At 44.9% G+C, this 18,632-nt stretch overlaps 1 protein-coding gene across 2 annotated transcripts in view; it reads right to left on the bottom strand.

The window, feature by feature from the left end:
* ALG9 (ALG9 alpha-1,2-mannosyltransferase) overlaps positions 1-17,610 on the bottom strand; it is a 32,078-nt gene extending 14,468 nt beyond the window's left edge. For both annotated transcript variants that reach the window (XM_076358476.1, XM_076358477.1), the window contains exons 1-13: positions 17,454-17,610; positions 16,662-16,800; positions 16,334-16,468; positions 15,446-15,516; positions 14,450-14,538; positions 13,309-13,444; positions 12,852-12,939; positions 12,604-12,709; positions 7,306-7,428; positions 5,262-5,416; positions 2,899-3,028; positions 1,998-2,145; positions 1,546-1,675 (exon numbers count right to left, since the gene is read on the bottom strand). In XM_076358476.1, the coding sequence (XP_076214591.1) occupies positions 1,546-1,675; positions 1,998-2,145; positions 2,899-3,028; positions 5,262-5,416; positions 7,306-7,428; positions 12,604-12,709; positions 12,852-12,939; positions 13,309-13,444; positions 14,450-14,538; positions 15,446-15,516; positions 16,334-16,468; positions 16,662-16,800; positions 17,454-17,554 (1,551 nt within the window). In that variant the 5' untranslated portion in view covers positions 17,555-17,610. The remainder of the gene's footprint in view (positions 1-1,545; positions 1,676-1,997; positions 2,146-2,898; positions 3,029-5,261; positions 5,417-7,305; positions 7,429-12,603; positions 12,710-12,851; positions 12,940-13,308; positions 13,445-14,449; positions 14,539-15,445; positions 15,517-16,333; positions 16,469-16,661; positions 16,801-17,453) is intronic.
* Between the last annotated feature and the right edge of the window lie 1,022 nt (positions 17,611-18,632).

Genomic DNA, 18,632 nt, shown 5'->3' with positions numbered 1-18,632 from the left:
CCATTAATTGGTTTTAAGCTGTCCATGGCTCAGATAATCCCTTTGAACCATTTGTTTTCTCCCCTTTAAATGACCAACAGACTGATGCTATTTAGATTTATTCACTATGATGGACCTTTTTCAGTGCTTGCTAACTTTTTTTTTTTAAAATCTGGGTATGCTTGCATTCATAAGCTCACTAAACTTGAGAAAAGATCTTGTTCTCTTGGTGTTATTAGCAGGTCAGAAGTAGAAGTTTTAAAACCCCATTTAAAATTCACATTTAGTAGCTAATTTCTAATGTCCTAGGCCCTTTTGCTTGCATGAGAAATAACAAAATTGTAGGGTGACATTAAGAAACAACCATGAAACAAAAGTGTGTTTTGCTCCATTAGTCACAGGCTGTGCACCAGCCAGCTGTGTGTGCTAAAAATATGCCACAGTTAAAGATTTTGTAAATTAAATGCACTGCAGCAGACAGCTTCTCTCAGGTGGGAACACGCCTCCTTCCCATTTCCAGTAGCTACATAATGAGGCTTAAAATAAGAGAGCTTTAACCCAGAAGATTGATCCCTACTTTTACCCACACAGTTTGCTCCTGTGTTATAGTACTACCTTCCATCCACTTCTGTGAGCAGATCACAAGTGCTTGTACAAAGTCTAACAGGCCAAAGTCATGAGCCACATAAACAAGCATACGTCTGCTGTCTTCAGCCAGGGTAGACCCATTTGTGTAAACCAGAGACCTGGTCCATCACGTGTGAGTGCTTCCTATATACTGATGGACATACCAAAGCTATCCTCCAAGGTGCTAAGAGAGAATGAAGAAAGGACTATGCATTTCTTGGCAGTTCCTCGCATTCAACCCTTAGGACAAAAAATAAAGGATGACTAAGTAGCTAGTGCACTGCAAAGAATATTTAGTGCACTGCTAAGATTTAACCTGCTAAATAATTTTAGAGAAGTTACCTGACCATAATTTTAAAATATTCATATGTGTGCACTGTTTTTGTTTAGGTAATACAATACAACCAGGAAAAGTAACAAATGAATAATACCAGTATACATTACCTTAACAGATTCCGATTGAAATCACTGACACAATTGTTTCAGTGAAGTTCCAAATTAAGTTCCTCCTCCTCAGTTGCAAATATGATGAATACATTTATATTTAAAAAGAAAGGAATGTACAAAGGAAAATTTCAATCCCTGCTCAGTGACAAACATTTTCTGTGGGGGATTTCAAGCTACTCATTCAGTTCACTTTCCTGCGATCGCAGTAACACATTATAGTAAACCCCAAATCGTAATAACTAGGAATCATTACTTCTGCTTCTTTATTATTATTATTATTATTATGTTTTTAATTGAAAAATAGGCAGATGAAATGCAAACAGAAACCACTCACACAAATGGGGAAACTTCCAAGTGCTGCAGAGAGCCCATTTTTGTTCTGTAACTTGTATGGTCCCCGGGAAACAAAATGGGGAGACCCAATCATAGGCATTATATTAATACAAATTATACAGTAAGGTAAGGAAAAAAAAACAGGAATATAATCCTTACATATCGAGATGGCTCTTCCTTGTTTTGGTCGTTCATGTCAGTGGGAATGATCCGTGTGGCCATTGGTCCCTTGGCAAATGGTTTTGGTAACTGGCCCCTGAATTCTGACAGGATGAACTGGAGCTGCCAACTGCAGAAAACAGTGTCAGAAAGCCCAGCAGGAAAATGCAGGAGCTAGTAACATTTTGTGTGGAGAAAACCAAAAGCATAACCAAGGACATTTCATTCCTGAGGGTAGACAGCCCTGCTAGAGGAGCAGTCACGCTACAAATTTTCAGTAGTTTGTGGACAACATAATCTGCCGACAACAAACTTTGGAATCCTTTGTTTTGGATATGCTGGTGTCAACAGAGATACAAGGTCTTGAAGGCTACTCCCATAAATACTTCTTATGAGAAGTGCCCCTCCTTATGAATCTCACCAAGTTGTACCTTTTACATTAAACAACTTACTTATCTGGCAGGAGAAAGCTGCTTGGAAATCTGTGCCACTCCTTTCCCACGCAGACATTAACCGGTCTCCCCTCTGGCACAGTGTGAATACTTGGGTCAGTAGCAATCCTGTGAAATTCTGGGTACAGGTCCAGGGGCCCGTGGTAGCCTATGGAAGGCAGAAAGTTGTAAATAAGGCTAAAGAAATAGGTGATATTTACATGACTACTTTTGAAAGACTATGAAAAATGGTTCATATATAACTTCTTAACTGATAACTTCTTGAATAAATGAATTGGGCTATGCTAAAAAGTGGCTGGATTCCAAAGCTCCCCCTCCTTTTAGAAGGGCTTGTACCCTACGACCTTTATTCACGTTCTCCTGTCCTGACTGCCAATGGCTACCATCAAGCAAAAAAATATTGATGAGGTGGGAAGGTTCACTGCATGGCTCTGATTCAAGAAAGTACTTAAGGACCATATCTAATCCATCTCCATTAAGGACACATGCACCTAATAACAAGTTTTACATGGGAAAATGCTTTTTCAAGTGGGATCATATGTTTGAAAGTTAAAGTATCTGCTTTAATACTAGCCTGGGTACAGGTTTTATATCAGTATAGTTGTACTGGCTGAAAGTGAAGGGCAGCAGATTTTTAACTGATATAATCCTAGTGATACATTCATACATACATGAATACATATATACGTTCATACATACATGTATGAATGTGCATACACACACACACGTACAATCATTCATTAATGGTGACCATTAGAACTTATTTCTTTCCCTGCAACAATGACATCCAAACTTTCGAGGCTCCTTATTTCTACTGTGCTGCTACAGTCAAAGCAGCAAAACTTTGGCAGGCCTTAAGACCAATAGCCAGGAAAGCACAGAACAAGTCTAAAATACCAACCTCTGAATAAGGCAACAGAGCGTGACAATGACAAAAGGCCAAAGAGAAAGACAGTCCCCAGAGCCAGCCAGTTGGAGGAGACTGTGTAGTGTTCCAGACGGTAGCGCTGGAATATGAAGTGGTAACATTTCTGAGGAAAGATTAAAAAAAAAGACAATATAAAATTACTCAAACTCTGACATGTTTAGCAAAATTCTATTTTTCATAAGGACCTTACAGCAGTGCCTGCATCTCCCACCAGATCTTTGGTCTTCATTTTTTCATTCAGGCCATAAAATATGCACAGAAACTCACATGGTTCAGTCACATTTCTTAACTGATAATCTAGGGTATTTAAAGACATTTTCAGCTCTTTTCCCTAGGAAGACCTCTAGTCAAGCTGTAAAGTACTCTCTACCAGGGCTCCAGCTTGGTTGTTCCCAGGTGAACCAGCAGTAAGTGTCCCTTTCAGACACTTCTGTCGAACTTCCCTACACAGACAGACCTCATTTTCAATGCTGGAGTGACTTGCTCGCTAACAGAAGTTTCATGACCCAGATTTACTGACTGACCTATGGTTGTTTACCCTGTCTGCACAAACTACAGCTTTGAAGTGGATAAAAGAACACACGGCACATTCTGCATCCACCTTTAAACACAAGCCACTCTGAAATTGTTACAAGAAAAGCCCTTTAGGTTTTTCTAATTTAAAAGCCTTTCTGGGAATACCCAGGAGGAACTACATCCAATACTTGGCTTGGTCCCTCCCTCCTGCTCTGCCTTTCTGCAGGAGTGATTATTCACTTCCTATCCTAATCTGGTTTCTGTTCCTCTTGTCTTGTTTGCATTTTTCTCATAACAGCCAGATCCATGTGGTTTGGAGGAGCAGACTCTGACAAGCTTGTACTACTAGTGGGCAATCAGTTCTAAATTCTCAGCTGGATACTGAATACTGGACAAAATGTCATCAAACAGTGTTAAAATATGCAGGACAGAAATATACACTAGATTTTCCTAAAGCCATATTTGGCAAAGGTCCTAAACCATTGCCCTCTGATGAATGTTCTGACAGCACATAGCAATTCTCAGCCAGAACCATAAAACTGCTGACATTACAGAGCTTGATCCTGTACGAATGCAAGGACTGAAACTCATCTGGGGTGCTCCAGCTTAGCACTGCAAAGCATCAGCACTGATGGGAGATCAACAGTCAGAATAGCAACTGACCAGGGGAAGAATGAGAGTGATTTGAGGGGTGCAGGCAATGCTGGTGGGGAGCCCAGGACAGGAACAGCCAGCAGTGGTGCATAGCAGGACAGAGGAGTAATAGCAGAATGAGGCCGAACAGCTGGAACAGGCTCTAACAGGGACTAGTGACTGCATTCCTGCGCCTCTTTAACAGAGGAAAGATGAATAATTTTGTGCGTTGGGAAGGGTCTTATCAATCTATATTAGTGCTTTACTCTATGAAGTGTTTCAAGTGATATTTACTAAGCATCCAATTTTTGGCTCTTCCAAATGTCCAACGCAATTTCCCGATGCCTAAACAAGATCACTTTTCCTTTTTCAAATCAGTGAAGGATTCCTACTAGGATACAACAAAATGCATTTCCTACACACACGCATTCCTGCCCCTTAAAGCTTGCTTAACAGCAGACAAAGGAGGCAAAATGTTATAAGCAAGTTACTAATCCTCATGACATCTCTTGGATGTTGTGTTGTATTGGCACTACAACATCACAACTGCTCCTCACCAGAAATTCCCACTTGGGATGGGAGAACAACTCAAAGTCATCATGAAATAATTAGTGGCAAGGAAATATTCTCAACCATTTATCATTTCACACAATCCCGGACAAGCTCCTAATGTGATCACCTTTTAAAGCCATGAAATTTGATCTTTTTTTGCTGGGCTGTTAAGCAGTCTGCACTGAAGTCCAAGATTATTAGATGAGCTCATTCTGTACGACAATCAGGAGGGAAATCCCAAATATTTTTGCTTTTACATCGCATCTTACAGAGGGCTAATAGTTTTCCACATACTCTCAATCAACCTGTACAGGAAGATTATGGTTTAACTTGTAAAATCAGCAACACACACTTCAGTATTAGAATGGCTGTGCATTTTGCTTCCAGAGTCTCAACACCTATCCATGAAACATGGTTCAAAAATGAAAACTGTACCAGCTAACAGATTAAAGACAATGATCAAAAGTTATGCATAGGACAGTCCTGAACTGTGTAATCACTGTAGATTGTGTCACAGACACAGATATTCTGCAGATGTTCCCAAACTTTGGGAAGCAATGTTAAAGAAGTCAGCTAGCAGTTATGCTCCCTAAAGGTATGAGCTCATTAAAAAATCATGTTCCACTAAAACTTACCTGAAGAGCAGACAGAGCCACAGCACTGCAGAGACAGATGAGGGGATAGATGGGAAAGAGAAACCTCTCTTCTTTGTGGGGCTGACTGAAGAAAATCATGATCCAAATGTACATAGGAGCTAGTGTCAGCCAGTAGGGACGGCCCAGATTCTGAACTGAAAGAAACAAACGCTCAGCAAAGTAGTAATGTAAGAATGAGGGGTTTACCCTATTCCCCCTCTTGCACAATCATATCTCACATTCAAAAGCCCATTCTTCAGACCCAAACTATTGCCTTCAGACACAAACACACCATGTTCTGAGCAGCCACGTTGCTAAAATCCAGGTAACATGTCCAAACAGTCAGTATAGAATTTTGATCAGAGAATTTTTGTAGATTCCTACAATCAATACTAACAATTTCAACAGAATTTAGAAGACCAAAAGCAGAAAATAAGGGACTGCGTTACTGAATCCAAGCAAGAGACAAAACCCATCAAGAATTGACATGTCTAAACGGGTGGTCAGAAGTACTAGATTTCCTGCTGTGTATTATGCTATACATACAAAGATCAGAAAGGATCTCTTCTGGACCTACCCTTCAACTTACAAATGGTTGTTTAGCGACTGAAGCTTCCACAACCTTCATTGCTTCATTACAAAAATAACAGCATGAGATGTCTCTCAGGCACCTTCTGCTTCACGGAGGAAATAACTGATTCAAAAATAACAACAATTACCCTGAATTTTAGTCACACTGAGGAGGGTTCTACAGTGCCTGACAATTTTCAGTCCCTTTTCTGCCCCCTTGCTACTCCCAACAGCAGAGTTAAGCAATTAAGCTAACGGCATTTCACAGACAATAAGAACAAAGCACTTGGCAGAATTGCTCCTGCTGTTAAGTACAAGAACACCAAGTGAACAGCAGGAAATCTTGCATTTACAGGATCTCCTACTGAGCTTTTACTAGTTTCTGACAGTATGTCAGTCATATCCAAGGAACAGATACAAGCAAATACCTGTTAACATACATTTTCACCCATGATTATGATGTTATTGTTTCTTGTACTCAGTAAAAAATCAGAGAGCGAAGCACTAACTGGACTGATGAATCTGGAGGCTGCTGCTGACATTTAATGAATCTTCCTTAGGAAAACGGCAGAGAAGAATTCACACTTCCTCAACACCTTTTTCCTCTCTAGAGTCACTTGCCAAATGTCATGTGTTTAAACTGATGTCATTTAATTTAAGAGAAAGCCCAACGTGAAGTAGGGAATATTCTGGTTCCTCCTTTCTCTACTCTCTGTATATCCACGCCTATGGGGACACTTCCCAAAGCATGGGGTAGCACAACTGTCCTGCGAGTTGAAGTGCACAGAAGAGTCCAGGTTCAATCCCAACATGGGTGGCAGCAGCAGAGACCAGAGGATGCCTATTTGTAGGCTCAGCCCCAACAATCAAAAAGGAAATAATAACTCTGTTCTCTCAAGTTGCTGCAGAAAACATTCTGGCAGTGGTATAAAAAAAGTAACAATGGAAGAGACAGCAAAAGGTTCCCCAAATAACTCTAAAGGCTACCATTTCCAGCTGCAGATAAGATGGAAACAACAATGGGTACATAGTTTCTTTCCCCCTTAAGATTTCTGACAGGGCTATTTCTAATGCATTTGCATGTCTGGCTGAAGGTTATGTACCATACAACTTGTTAAGCTTACTGTGGGTATGGATAGTTCAGCCTTGATAACACATTGTTCTTCTTGAGGTGGAGGCAGGGAACACAGGAATCATCCTTGAAGAGAAGAACATGTTTCTGCCCTTTTGCAGACAGCACGTAAGTAGATGCATGTCACTGCGTGTTCTTTCTACACAGCAACTCCATTGTGGGGTCAATACTGAACTGAGTAATGAGCTCTAGGAACTTTCCTATTATTCCAAAGACTTTCCCTGAACCTAGTTTCACTTCCAATGAAGGAAAGCTGCTCTTTGGCAGGCAAGCTCTCCCTTTAGCAACAAGGTTGAGATGTGGGCTGTCTGTGCTTGGCATTCACAGTTGTCTTGCACTCACCATGAAATTTCTGAAGCAGACACTCCATGAGACAAGTCAGTGGCAGCACAAGCAGCGCCAAAATAAATGCCACGTTGAAATTCAGAAAGCCGTTGATGAAATAGAAGGACCAGGGTTCCGTACCTAAAGGATAAGAAAAGGAAACGAGTTTTTAAATACAAGCGTGTATGAGATCTAGATGTAATAGCAGCTTCGTTCTTTCTCTGCCTGACACTGACTAAGATAATCAGCAGCAGACATCAATTCTCCCCATTGCAAGCATATTGGAACCAAAGAATGGAAAGGGTGTGGACAGAAGATATTGCAGCTGGACAGAGGATGCAGCCCCATGGACTGAGCCTGAGCCATCTCAAAGCAGTCTCATGGTTCTGCTCCTCACACTGCCATAACAGCGGCATGAGAGTTAGTCAATAGCCATACAAAGGCACCAGAGCATCTCACAGTCATGTCTGCCCAAGAAACTTCATTGTTTCCCTTTTCAGAAATTATTTTTCTCCTTCCTTTTTCACTGGGTCATAGTCAATATCACATCTGCTGCTCATGAATCACAGGCCACTCTAACAGTCAGCCTTGCCCAGCCGAGTTCTGTGACACAGAACTCGCCCTTGCATTAAGAAAGCCTACACAGCAAGAAAGTAGAGGTGGAAACTTGTAAAACTAGGAAATTTGACTCCAAATTCATTCTTTCTAATTGCAGAGAAGTAACAGAGGAATAACACAAAACAACACCATGTTAATAAGAAATCATTATAATTCTGAAGTGATGATGTATACTCCATGTTGGCAGAAACAGAAAATGTATTAAAAAGGAACAAAAAAAAGAGTTCATATTCACACTTCACCCCAACAAAGACTCTGCCACAGAAGTTCATCCAGATGCTAATTTTGGTACCTCCTTAGAGTCAACACTATTTAAAATGTCCCTACTTCAATTTGTTCTTACAGTGTAGCTTCAAACAGGAGCAAGCCAACTCTGCCTCCTAACATGACATACTTGGGTATTGGTTGCAAGCTTCGAAGGATGTAAATTGAAAGTAATTCCAGTCCAACTGTCATTTATTTGGACTCTTAATTCAGGATGCTTAAAATCCTGAACAATAAGGAATGCCAGTTCCTCTCCACACATTTGCCGCTCTCTCAGTGTGATTAGCTCAATCAGTCAGTAAATGACACGCGGGGGCTTTAATCACTGCACTGTTGTGACATGTGTCACATGCCGCAGCAATTTCCTGCAATCAGAGCCACTTAAATAGGGTCCATGTTGAAATTAATCAGACAACTGAAAAGCAGCAAGGAAAACCCGAAACCTCTGCAGCTCCTACAGCTAAACATGATTAGAAGCTGCACTAGTAATGTCAGAAACATGTCGCTGGAGTTACTAAGGCCAAGTCCAAGCAACTGAGGTTCATTTAGGAAACTTTTAGCTATTAGCACTGAAAGCAAACAGCAATTACAGATTCGGATTTTGGGGCGTAGGGGGCCTTAAGGGAGTGAATTATTAGAAACACCTTCTCTCTCCCTCCACCTGCCTCATAATTCTTGCAAGTCCCACATAAGCACAATCCTCAGCCTGTGAAAGGCTGAATATGGGATATGGTAGATTGAAAGGTCATGTCAAGTGATGGACATGACAGAGTTATCTATATGGCAACATTGCAATAGTGCCAACATCCCTTCCTCCTTCTCTAGACTCTGTTGGTGACTCTCCATATTTAAGGACTGCAATTCTAAATAATCACTGTGACAGATCTTGAACACGTGCAGAAAGCATATCATTTTAGGACTGAAGCGTACTACCCTTCCTAGAAATCAGGGCTACTGACTGGGATATGTCTGTGAGGGAAAACGTGAGGCAGTCTGGGGTATCACACTGTAAATCTTCCAGTGGACATCTAGAAAAAGTGTGTGTAAAGGGGGCTTTGGTTTCTTCCCAGCCCTGCCGCCTCCAGATTTTCTTCTGAGGCAATAGTACAGGTTTCTAAAGACTTACAGCAGGGTTAACACTGGTTAAGCCACTCTAGTAACTACTTCTGTGGAGCACCAAGGCCTCTCCTTACATAAAAAAGGACTGGAACCAGGTTCCGTAGCCTGCTTCCCCACTCCCACTGCTATAAACAACAGCCACTTTATCACAGAAGTTGCCAGAATGAGATAGAAAGCTACTTAAACTGATATAAACTGTTACCCTCCAGTGTTTTCTGGCTACAATTAAGCTGCACAGCACAGCCAAGTCCCAAATCTTTAAAGGATAGTACCAGGGACCATACTATCACTCTTCTACCTGCCCTGGCTGCTATTGAAAGTAAAGGAAATTAACTAGGGCGCTCTCTAGTCTGGTCTCTAATTTAGTAGACTGGGACTCAGGAATGAAGGACACTTCATGAAGCACACCTCCTCCACAATCCAGATACAGCCTTAAAGGCCCAGAAGTGTCCTGAGGGACTCTGCTGATAAAGAGGTCAGCTGGTCTGAAGCACAGCTTTAACAAAAAGGCTACTTTCTCAGATTTTTTTGCAGTGTGACTGAATTACCCTTAAGAACCAAGCACTGGAACCTCTCCTCCTTCTCCAATGAGGGATTTTCTTCTCTGGGTGAGGAGAAAAAGAAAAAAAAAGGAAAAAAAAATATGAGAGGAGAACAGTGCATTTCACAGGCAAGTTAAATAATTCAGACACCAGGCAAAAAGCAATAGGCTTGGTCACTGTGATGACTAACCCATTCAGAGGCATTCAGTCTCAATGCCTCCCAGGGCAAAATGCTTTTATTCTTGTTATCCACAACAACTCAAGGTGATCTGAGAAAGAACTGCAAGATAAAAAACAACCACCCCATTGCATACAAGAAGTCCTGGCCCAGAACAATGTCTTTCAAGCAGGGAGGGACACTAAAGAACTCTCCATGCACAGTACTGATGGGAATATGCTTCCACAGTATCGCCTTCAGACCATGACAGCAGATTTAACTTCCTGCAAGCATCCCACATGCTGGACCTGAGCAGATGTGGGCTGTAGAAGAGAGACTGATGAAAGCAGTGGGAAGAACACTGTGGCCCAGTCAGTTTGTGGCACTATGGTTCCATGGGGATAACCAACTGGAAGCACTGTCAGACACTGAGCCAGAAACTGGTTTGAACTTTGTGCTCTGTGACAGGCTCCAGAAGCAATTCTAGAAATCAAACTCACACACAAGTTAATAGAACTTAACAAGCTACCATGCTGCAGCTTGACCACAGCAATGGTGAGGGCGGCTCAGGACAAAGCAGAGTAGTTGTAAAATAGGCTTAAGCTAAGGTGCCCCACCCTATGTTTGTCACAGGCTAAAAGCCTGCACGCAGACAGGAACTGTAGCTCAGCTGTTAAGCAGTAACTAAGCCACAATAATTTGATCATGAGTCACAGCCCTCATTCTAAGCAAGCCTGATTCAGTGCTAGTATAATAAACAGTCTGCTTTCTGCATTTCTTTTATTTTCACTCTCTTTAAGAGCCAGGACTCAACAGAGCAAGGTGTCATATAAACAGCTCCAGCACATTCCGTCCAAGCTGAACAAAGCTTCCCAAAGTGCCATTGCACTGCAAGTCACAGCCAAGGCTCTGATCACAGGAAGTAGGATAAAACTTTTGTCACAAATTGTGCATTCTTAGAACATATGTACACAAAACATCCCAAAGCCTCAGAATCAGGCTTAGGGAGCTACTTTCCCTTGGCTGTAGAAACCTAATCACCCCAGGGAAATATTCATTGCACAGACTGTATTTATCCAGAAGGAGTGTATCGCTAAAGACAAAAAAAAATAATAAAAAATTGAACTTTGTCTCCAGAACTCCAGTCTGCAGGGAAAAGGAAAAATACTGTGGTGCTTACATTGAAGATGATATGGGTTGATGACTCTGCAACCTCCAGCAGTTCCTGCTCCCATCATGTGAAAGTTGGGAAATCCCAGCTCCAAAGCCAAAAGGGATAGGCCAGCCTTTCATCTCCCCTGGTAGTGTTATTTTTCCCAAGTGTTTTGAAGCTCTCTAAACACACAGCGTTGTCCTGGCCACACTGCATTAAAGAGCAATTTCAAGCAGGCTCTTTTACTAGCCTGAGGATGTTATATGAATGTCACTATGAATAAAACACTTCAGAATAGATTGGTCCCTCAAGGCTTCTGGAAACAACTCATGCACCAGTGTGGAAAAGGTCAGGCACAAGCCCGTGCCAAAACCTATCAGAGACAGAGCCTGGAGTTTCCTTACAGAAAATTCACAGCAACAGACTTCAGAGCCTTCCTGCAGAGATGAAGAACCATGGCAAAGCAGCTGGTGCCCTGCTGTGCCACAGCACAAGTAACAAATCACCACACAGCACCACCCAAAACAGCCCTTCAAACGAACCAACAAATACGGCCTGCAGGGCACTGCCAGAGAAAGCCTTGATGCTAACCACTGCCGAATCCCTCCTAGAATATCTCAACAGAGCTTAAACAGATGACAGAGATGACGCAGGGACCCTGTACCCTAAGCTCCCTGAAGTTTCCGCCAGCCCCTCTGAAGCCCTGCTAGAAATATAATACTTTTCTACTCTTCAGCTCTAGAAGTACATGATATGAACAACTTAGTGCAGTGGCAGCTTCCAAACAAACAATACAGCATTGCCATCAAGGTTCAGACCTGAGATTTGGGTCACACAGTATCCTAAATGGCCAGTACCAGGGAACCCCTCGTAGGCAGATGATTTGCCTGCAGATTAGATGCCTTCATAGTAACCTCAGATTCTGCTTGCCAGCAAAGCCCAGGCCATACACTGCCAATAAGCAAGGAGATTCCCAAGGCACAGCATGGACTCAGGAAGTCTGCAGAAACCCGATGTGAACTATGGATTCTGCACTGTTACCCACTTTCCCAAGGTTCTGCACCCTGACTGTGAGGAACAGCCAAGAACTCGATTAAAGCTGACAAACACCCACATGTATCACTTGTATGCACTGCACTCGCGTAGCATCCAGACACATTTGCTACTAACAGTTCTCTGCTGTGACGCTGAGACATCTCATGACGGTTTACAGAACTTGAAAGTGAACAAAAGCAGCTTAACTCGCAGCGTGGAGAAATCTGACAATGGGCTGCGGATTCCCAGCTCGAGAGAGACATCCTGTGGCAAAAAGCTGGAACTGCAGCCCTGTGGAGCTTGCAGGCTGCTTTTGCTTTAGAGTACGTCAGAAAAAGGATTGGCAATCAAGACGGGGTGGATCACGGTAGCAAGACAGTAGAAAGAAAACCGCCGACTCCCTTCCTGTCTTGTTATCTTAAACTCACCATAGAGATCAGGTCCGTGAGAGGTGAAGACATTGTATAAAACAATGTTGAGAGGTGCAACTACCAGCTTCCCATAGTAATAGCTGTCCACAACTACCAAGGGCACCTGGAAGAAAGCATCTATTATTTAAAGTGCCAGAAGCTTTTGGCTGGACTGCCCAAAAGCTCCATGTGATTTTCTTAATGGAACCCACCCTTTCTATTGCAAGCCCAATCCATTCCCTTTTTGCATTGTTACAGGCACTTACCAAAAACAGGATCAATGACACCACACACCAGTTTAGGAAACTTTTCCACCTCTGCTTCAGTATCAACAAGTCAAAGGCAATAGGAAGCCTGAAAGAGAGACCAGATATCAACTGAAGACTTTGTCTTTCCCCATTGCAGGTTTTCCTGTCCCATCAAAGCAAGCGGGGCAGTAGCTGGAAGAGAACCATCACTTCACTGGGCTCTGCTTCTACTCCATATTCCAGTCATCCAACTCAGGTCTTACTCTCAGTATATTAGGGCAAGAAAATATTCCCAACCTAAGTTCTTCAAAAGCAAAGAAATCAGGCTATGGAAGCCTGTAGCAATGATCCTGGACTAGGCTGGCAGCTCAGTCCCTGCTAGTTTCTTCCTCTAGCTCTCCAGCCCCTACATTCTCCCCAACCAGGCAAGAAACATTTGACAAAGTGCAAAACTCCTAAGCCCTCCTCTCCTTACCCAAGAGCTGCACTGAAGGGCCAGCCCAGAAGGGCTCCAGCGGCCACCCCCAGCACTGCTACAGAGGTCTTGTCCATATACCAGCCAGTCATGGCAATCACCGTGGTGTACATGCAGAAACTGCTTGGGAGGAAAGCTGCAACACAAGGAAAGAAAAGGGTTAGTACAGCTTTCCCACAGCGGGAAAACTGCATGAGGCTAAGATATCTCTTATTCATTCATTCCATTGGAGCTTGGATGCTACACTGGACATTCATTTCAGTGAAAGCAAAAAAAAGACGATTCTTTTTTTTGTTCTGCCAAGACCAGAAATACTTCCTTTAAGTATGAAGGCCTCTTTCCTCGGTGGCACTCAGCAGTGGTAACCAGTTGACAACATCCATGGTTACCACTTGTAACACCTGTTGCACTCTCTATATTCTGCTAGGTTGAAAAAAATGAAATGAACCTGCTCAAGTGGCAGCAGAAAATGTGAGCTGACTGCGTAGAGTCTCTGAAGCAACTGGGCAGAGACTGGTGGGAAGTGAAGAATGAGGAGACTTATGACACTGCAAAAATAATGAAGGGAAAGTCTTTTCTCCACTCACCGTAAACAAAAAAAGGGTAAAATATGAAATCTCAGCATTCATAAGTTGTGGTATTTCCCTTTCAGTTTCTGTATGCGCACAATACAGAAAACCCTTGCTCAAAGTCTCTCCTTGCACTTTACTCAATACCTACAGCAGGTGTTTTATAAGTCTTATGGTGGTTGGCTAGGCAAATGGGTACAACAGCCAGAGAGGACAGGACACAAAGGCAAATGACAATGCCAAAATATGACCCTCCTTCCTTGAGTTAAAATATGTTCAAGGAAGGTAGGCCAAGACCCTGTTTAAAGGCATGGCCCATAGCAGAGAGACTGGAGGCAGCAATAGAAACAAACATGCCCTGGAAATGGAAAGATACAAGAGAGTGATGCAGGGAACATAATTTGAATCAACTCTTATTCCGTCATCACACCTGCCATGAGAAATACCTGCAACAGAATACAACAAACGATTGCTAGAGAGATATTTTAGTGCTGTGGATTTTCTCCTCTCTGGACCTGTCTTTGGTTTCTATGGACAAAGTAATTGTTAGTGTCATTGCTAAGCAAACTCACCTGCAGATGAGCAAAACATCCCAGTGCTGAGTACTAAGAAGGCCAACATCAGCCGGCTCACATGTAGCCCAAATTTCTTGCACACGGCCCTAAGGAAGCAAGAGAGAATTAGAGACCACAAAAATATCCTCAGTACATAAAAGAACAGTACCCAATGCATGCAGAATCACAAACAATCCATGGAGCATCCTGAGAGCTTTAAGGTGGGTGATGTTCATTACTCAGCCACTGAAGGCAACCTGAAGAGCAATATGACTGCCTCTGGCCTGGGATTTCAGATCCTCCTAAGTTACACTAGTGCAAAACTCTAGAAGAGACTTGGCTTCTACCAGCGTCAGTTGCACTCATGCAAATCTCAGGAACTCAGGGAGTCTGCACTGCTGTTACAACATCAATCTAAGATTTTCACCCCTCACAAAATCCCATCATGCAGAAAGCCACAGCTCACATTCTTAAAACCAGACTATTGCCAACAGAAAAGTCATGCAAGGTAATAGTTTGAAAGCCACAAATGAAGAGGCAGCAGGTAAAAATAAAAATCCAGCTTAGACAAGATAATTGTATGTTCAGGCTACTGCTTTAGTGGATGTAAACACCATTGGCAGATACATTACAGACAGCAACAATCAATGTATTCCACTAAAATTCACTATGATAAGCAAACACAACACCAGTCTCTCCTCCAGCAGAGCTCAGTTTACAACACTCCCACCTTGCTTGCTGGTATCACTGAGAAAACGAGTGTAGTCAACAAAATGCTGGAGTGGAGATGTGGGTGGCAGATCCGAGAATACAATTTTGTCATAACAGTAGAATTCTGACCAGTATTTCATTAAGTTATCATAAGAACATATATTTTCAAGGTTCACTGTGAAGTAGCCCAATTTACCAGACACATCTACACATGAGCTTCAGAGTGTATTTCCTGTGGCAATAACTGAATATGTTACTCACATTGCTCCAAAACATTCACTGTAGACACCTTCTAATACTCACTTATAGAAGTAGAGTTCACAAATGCAGCTCAGGAAGGCCAGGAAGCATCGGAGGAAATAGAAGATAAGAACCTAGGAGACATACTCAGAGTCTGAACAAGGTTTGCAATGAAGCTTATTCACCTATTACTAACAAGTTGGTCCCGAGAACAAAAGTTCTGAACAGGATGGAGCAAGTTTGGCAGTGGCGAATGAGCCTATTCTCGTAGACCCAGATCCCACACCAAGGGAGGATGAAGATCCCGGCAGCTCAAGGCCTAGCCCTCTAACACTGAAGTCCTTTACAACAGAGAAAGTGAACACAGTCCACTGAACTTACCAGAACTACCCCTCTTTTGTTTTCTGTTATGCAGAAACATGCCAAGTATGGCAATGGATACCCAAGCAGAATCCACATTCAGTGCTTTTTCTTTTACATTTCTGTGAGTTCAGTTTGCAATATCGCTTGCAAAATACTAATTTATTTTTTATAGTTTATTGAAAAAAAAATCAAAATAGTCACTGGTAGCTGGCATAGAAAACAATACTGGCTTCTAAAGCATCAGGGTGAAACTCACAGGGGTGAATGAGAGCCCATGGCTGCCAGGTCTGTCCCCAGGCCTGCACACACTCAAAAGGCCAAGGAGCTAACAGCCCCTCTGGGACAGCTTCTCAATCAAACCGGAGCCTGACAGCATTTCCTGCAACTTCCCTATCACTTTTCCTTGGATCCCGTTGAGTCAGCTCACAAACCCTTGCAAATCCTTACAGGAAGATTAGTGTTTGTAAACAAATTAGTGTTTTGTAAACACTAATTCTCTTACCTCTGACAACAAACAAAGCAGCTGTTTAACACAGACTAAAGGCATGTTTATTCATCACAAAAGAAGCTTTCACACATCTGATTTACCTTGTTAGTTTGTAGAACTCTAGCATGGAACAAGGCTGGTAAGGCATGAAGCCACAGGTAAGCATAGGAGCGGATGGCATAGGCTGGAGAGTATTCCCATGTCTGAAACCCCTTTCCATAAACGAGGTAGTGTGTCTACAATGGAGATTACATAAATAAATAAATCTGCATCACACAGAGTAGACAGTTTTGCATTTCCCATCTCTGAATTCTTGAGTAAGAAAATTTCTCTTTGAAACAGAGATTAGCACAAGGTTCTAGATAAATCTGCATTTGCACAGGCCAACTATAAATTCACAAGTATCTCCAAGGAGAGAAAGCCACTTACCGGTTCCCAATAGTTAAACGTCTCATCACAATCAGAGATGTTGCTTAAAAGAGCTGCACAGAACCTGGCTGAGATGAGACACTTGAAAGCTGTTGATCCTTCAGGGGCCCAAACTTGTCCTGCTTTGCTCCCAGATGATCTAGTCCAAAGAAAAAATACAAATATGCAACAAGAAGACTCAGTAACAAGATCAAGACTAGCAATGTGACACTAGACAAAGAACTGACAAGCATATTTGCATCTTCATCATTTAAGCACTGTGTAAGCACAGATGAGTCTTTCATTCACTGCTTTCTTTGGGGGATGCCAGTCCCCTCCCAAGGAAGCACCATCATCCCCCCTCACCACACCGGAGCAACGGCCCAGAGTGCTTAACCCACCGCTGCAAGTCAGCCGCCCAGGACCTCCCCCTCCTCCCCCCAACAACAGACAACAAGGCGGCGCACTAGCTACCGCAGGCCCGGGAGGAGCTCCACGGAAGGGAGACCGGGGAGACCCATTTCCACAACCACGGCCACCCGAGGCGGGGCTCACTCGGGGCTGTGGGTACGTTTGAGACGTAAAAACCCAGCAGTGGGGAAATACCTGGGCGAGTGCTCGCAACCGACGCCGCCTCGCCGGCGCTGGGGTTGAGGGGCCCCGAGGGACAGCTGCGATCCCGCCCGAGTGACGGTTGCAGAACCCGCCCCCGCCAGACAGCCGCACGCCGCCCGGGGAAGGGGGCACGCGCCCGGCGCCCACTGCAGCCCGGCCCCGGCTCCCCGCGGCCCCGCCACCCGCTCCGGCACCTACTCCAGGCGGGCCTCCTCCACGCCCGCGGCCTCCGACCGCGGCCGGGCCGACTCCCCACCACCTCCAGCCCGCGGCCGCTGCCGGGCCCCCTTGGCGGCCATGCCGAGTACGGGAAGCCGAGCGCCCGCTCCCTGCCGCCAGCGGACGAAACGTGAGCGGTGCCGAAGCCGCCGGCCGCCATGCCGGGTGTGGGCACGGGCGCGCGCCTCCACGCCGCGTGCGCGGGCGGCCGTAAGCGCGCTCTTCCCGAGGGCAGCGCGCGTCCCGCGCCGCCGCCGGCCCCGAGCAGGCGCTGTGCGGGGACACCGCTGCACAGGACACCTGGCCCAGAACAAGGTTCCCTCGCACACCCGCGACGGCAGCACGTCTCGCGGACCGTTGCAGCCCCGCGGCGGTCAGGACCGAGAAGCCCCCGCTCCTCCGCCTGGAGGACAGAAGGGCGCCGGGCCGGCCCCCGGAGGGAGCTCTCCACAGCACCACCCGACCCCCTGTACCCTAACACACCCCCCCGGAAAAAAAACTCGCAGATCGGCTTTTCTCACCGAATTGGTGCTCCGGTGCTCCCCCGGGCGTTACCGCTGCCGCCTGCGGAGTTCCAGCCGGTGCTGGGCCGGGCTCGGAGGTGGGCACCCTGGGCAAATGGAGCTGGGCATGCAAAGCAGCGGCCAAAGAGGCTGCGCCCCTGCTTACAGGGGGCTCGAGCCGCTGCCTGGACTGCAAAGCGCCCGGGACTCCAGGGCGCTGCCGACTTACGGGGCAGCCCTGGCCCCAAAGGCCCACGGAGGCTCCTTCTCTCCGATTCAGGGGCACCCTGACCCGCACCCCGCTAGCGGGGCGGTCACCCCACACAGGCTGCCAGCTGAGCACTATCAAGAGTGCTGGGCACTTTCTGCCCTGGAGGCAGGTGAATTGGCAGCGGTGGCCGGTGACTTTGGCAAGGGCTTTTCCTGGGAGGTTTTGGGGGCTTGGGCAGAAGAACTTCCTGAGGTGGGTTCCTCATCACTTGGGAGAAGCTGCCGCTTCAACGCGGAGCAGCTGGTTGGAAAGTGGCTGATGTTTGGGGCCTGCAAGTAGTGCTTGCCACCCTAAATCTGCTGCCCTGCCCCGCCCTGCCCTGCCCTGCCCTGCCCTGCCATGCCCTGGTCCCCTTTCCCTCTGCTCTCAGCCCCAGGAGCAGCT

Source organism: Aptenodytes patagonicus, chromosome 23, assembly GCF_965638725.1.
Source record: "Aptenodytes patagonicus chromosome 23, bAptPat1.pri.cur, whole genome shotgun sequence".
In the NCBI taxonomy this organism is placed as follows: domain Eukaryota; kingdom Metazoa; phylum Chordata; class Aves; order Sphenisciformes; family Spheniscidae; genus Aptenodytes; species Aptenodytes patagonicus.
This window is presented reverse-complemented; position numbering and strand designations above follow the sequence as displayed.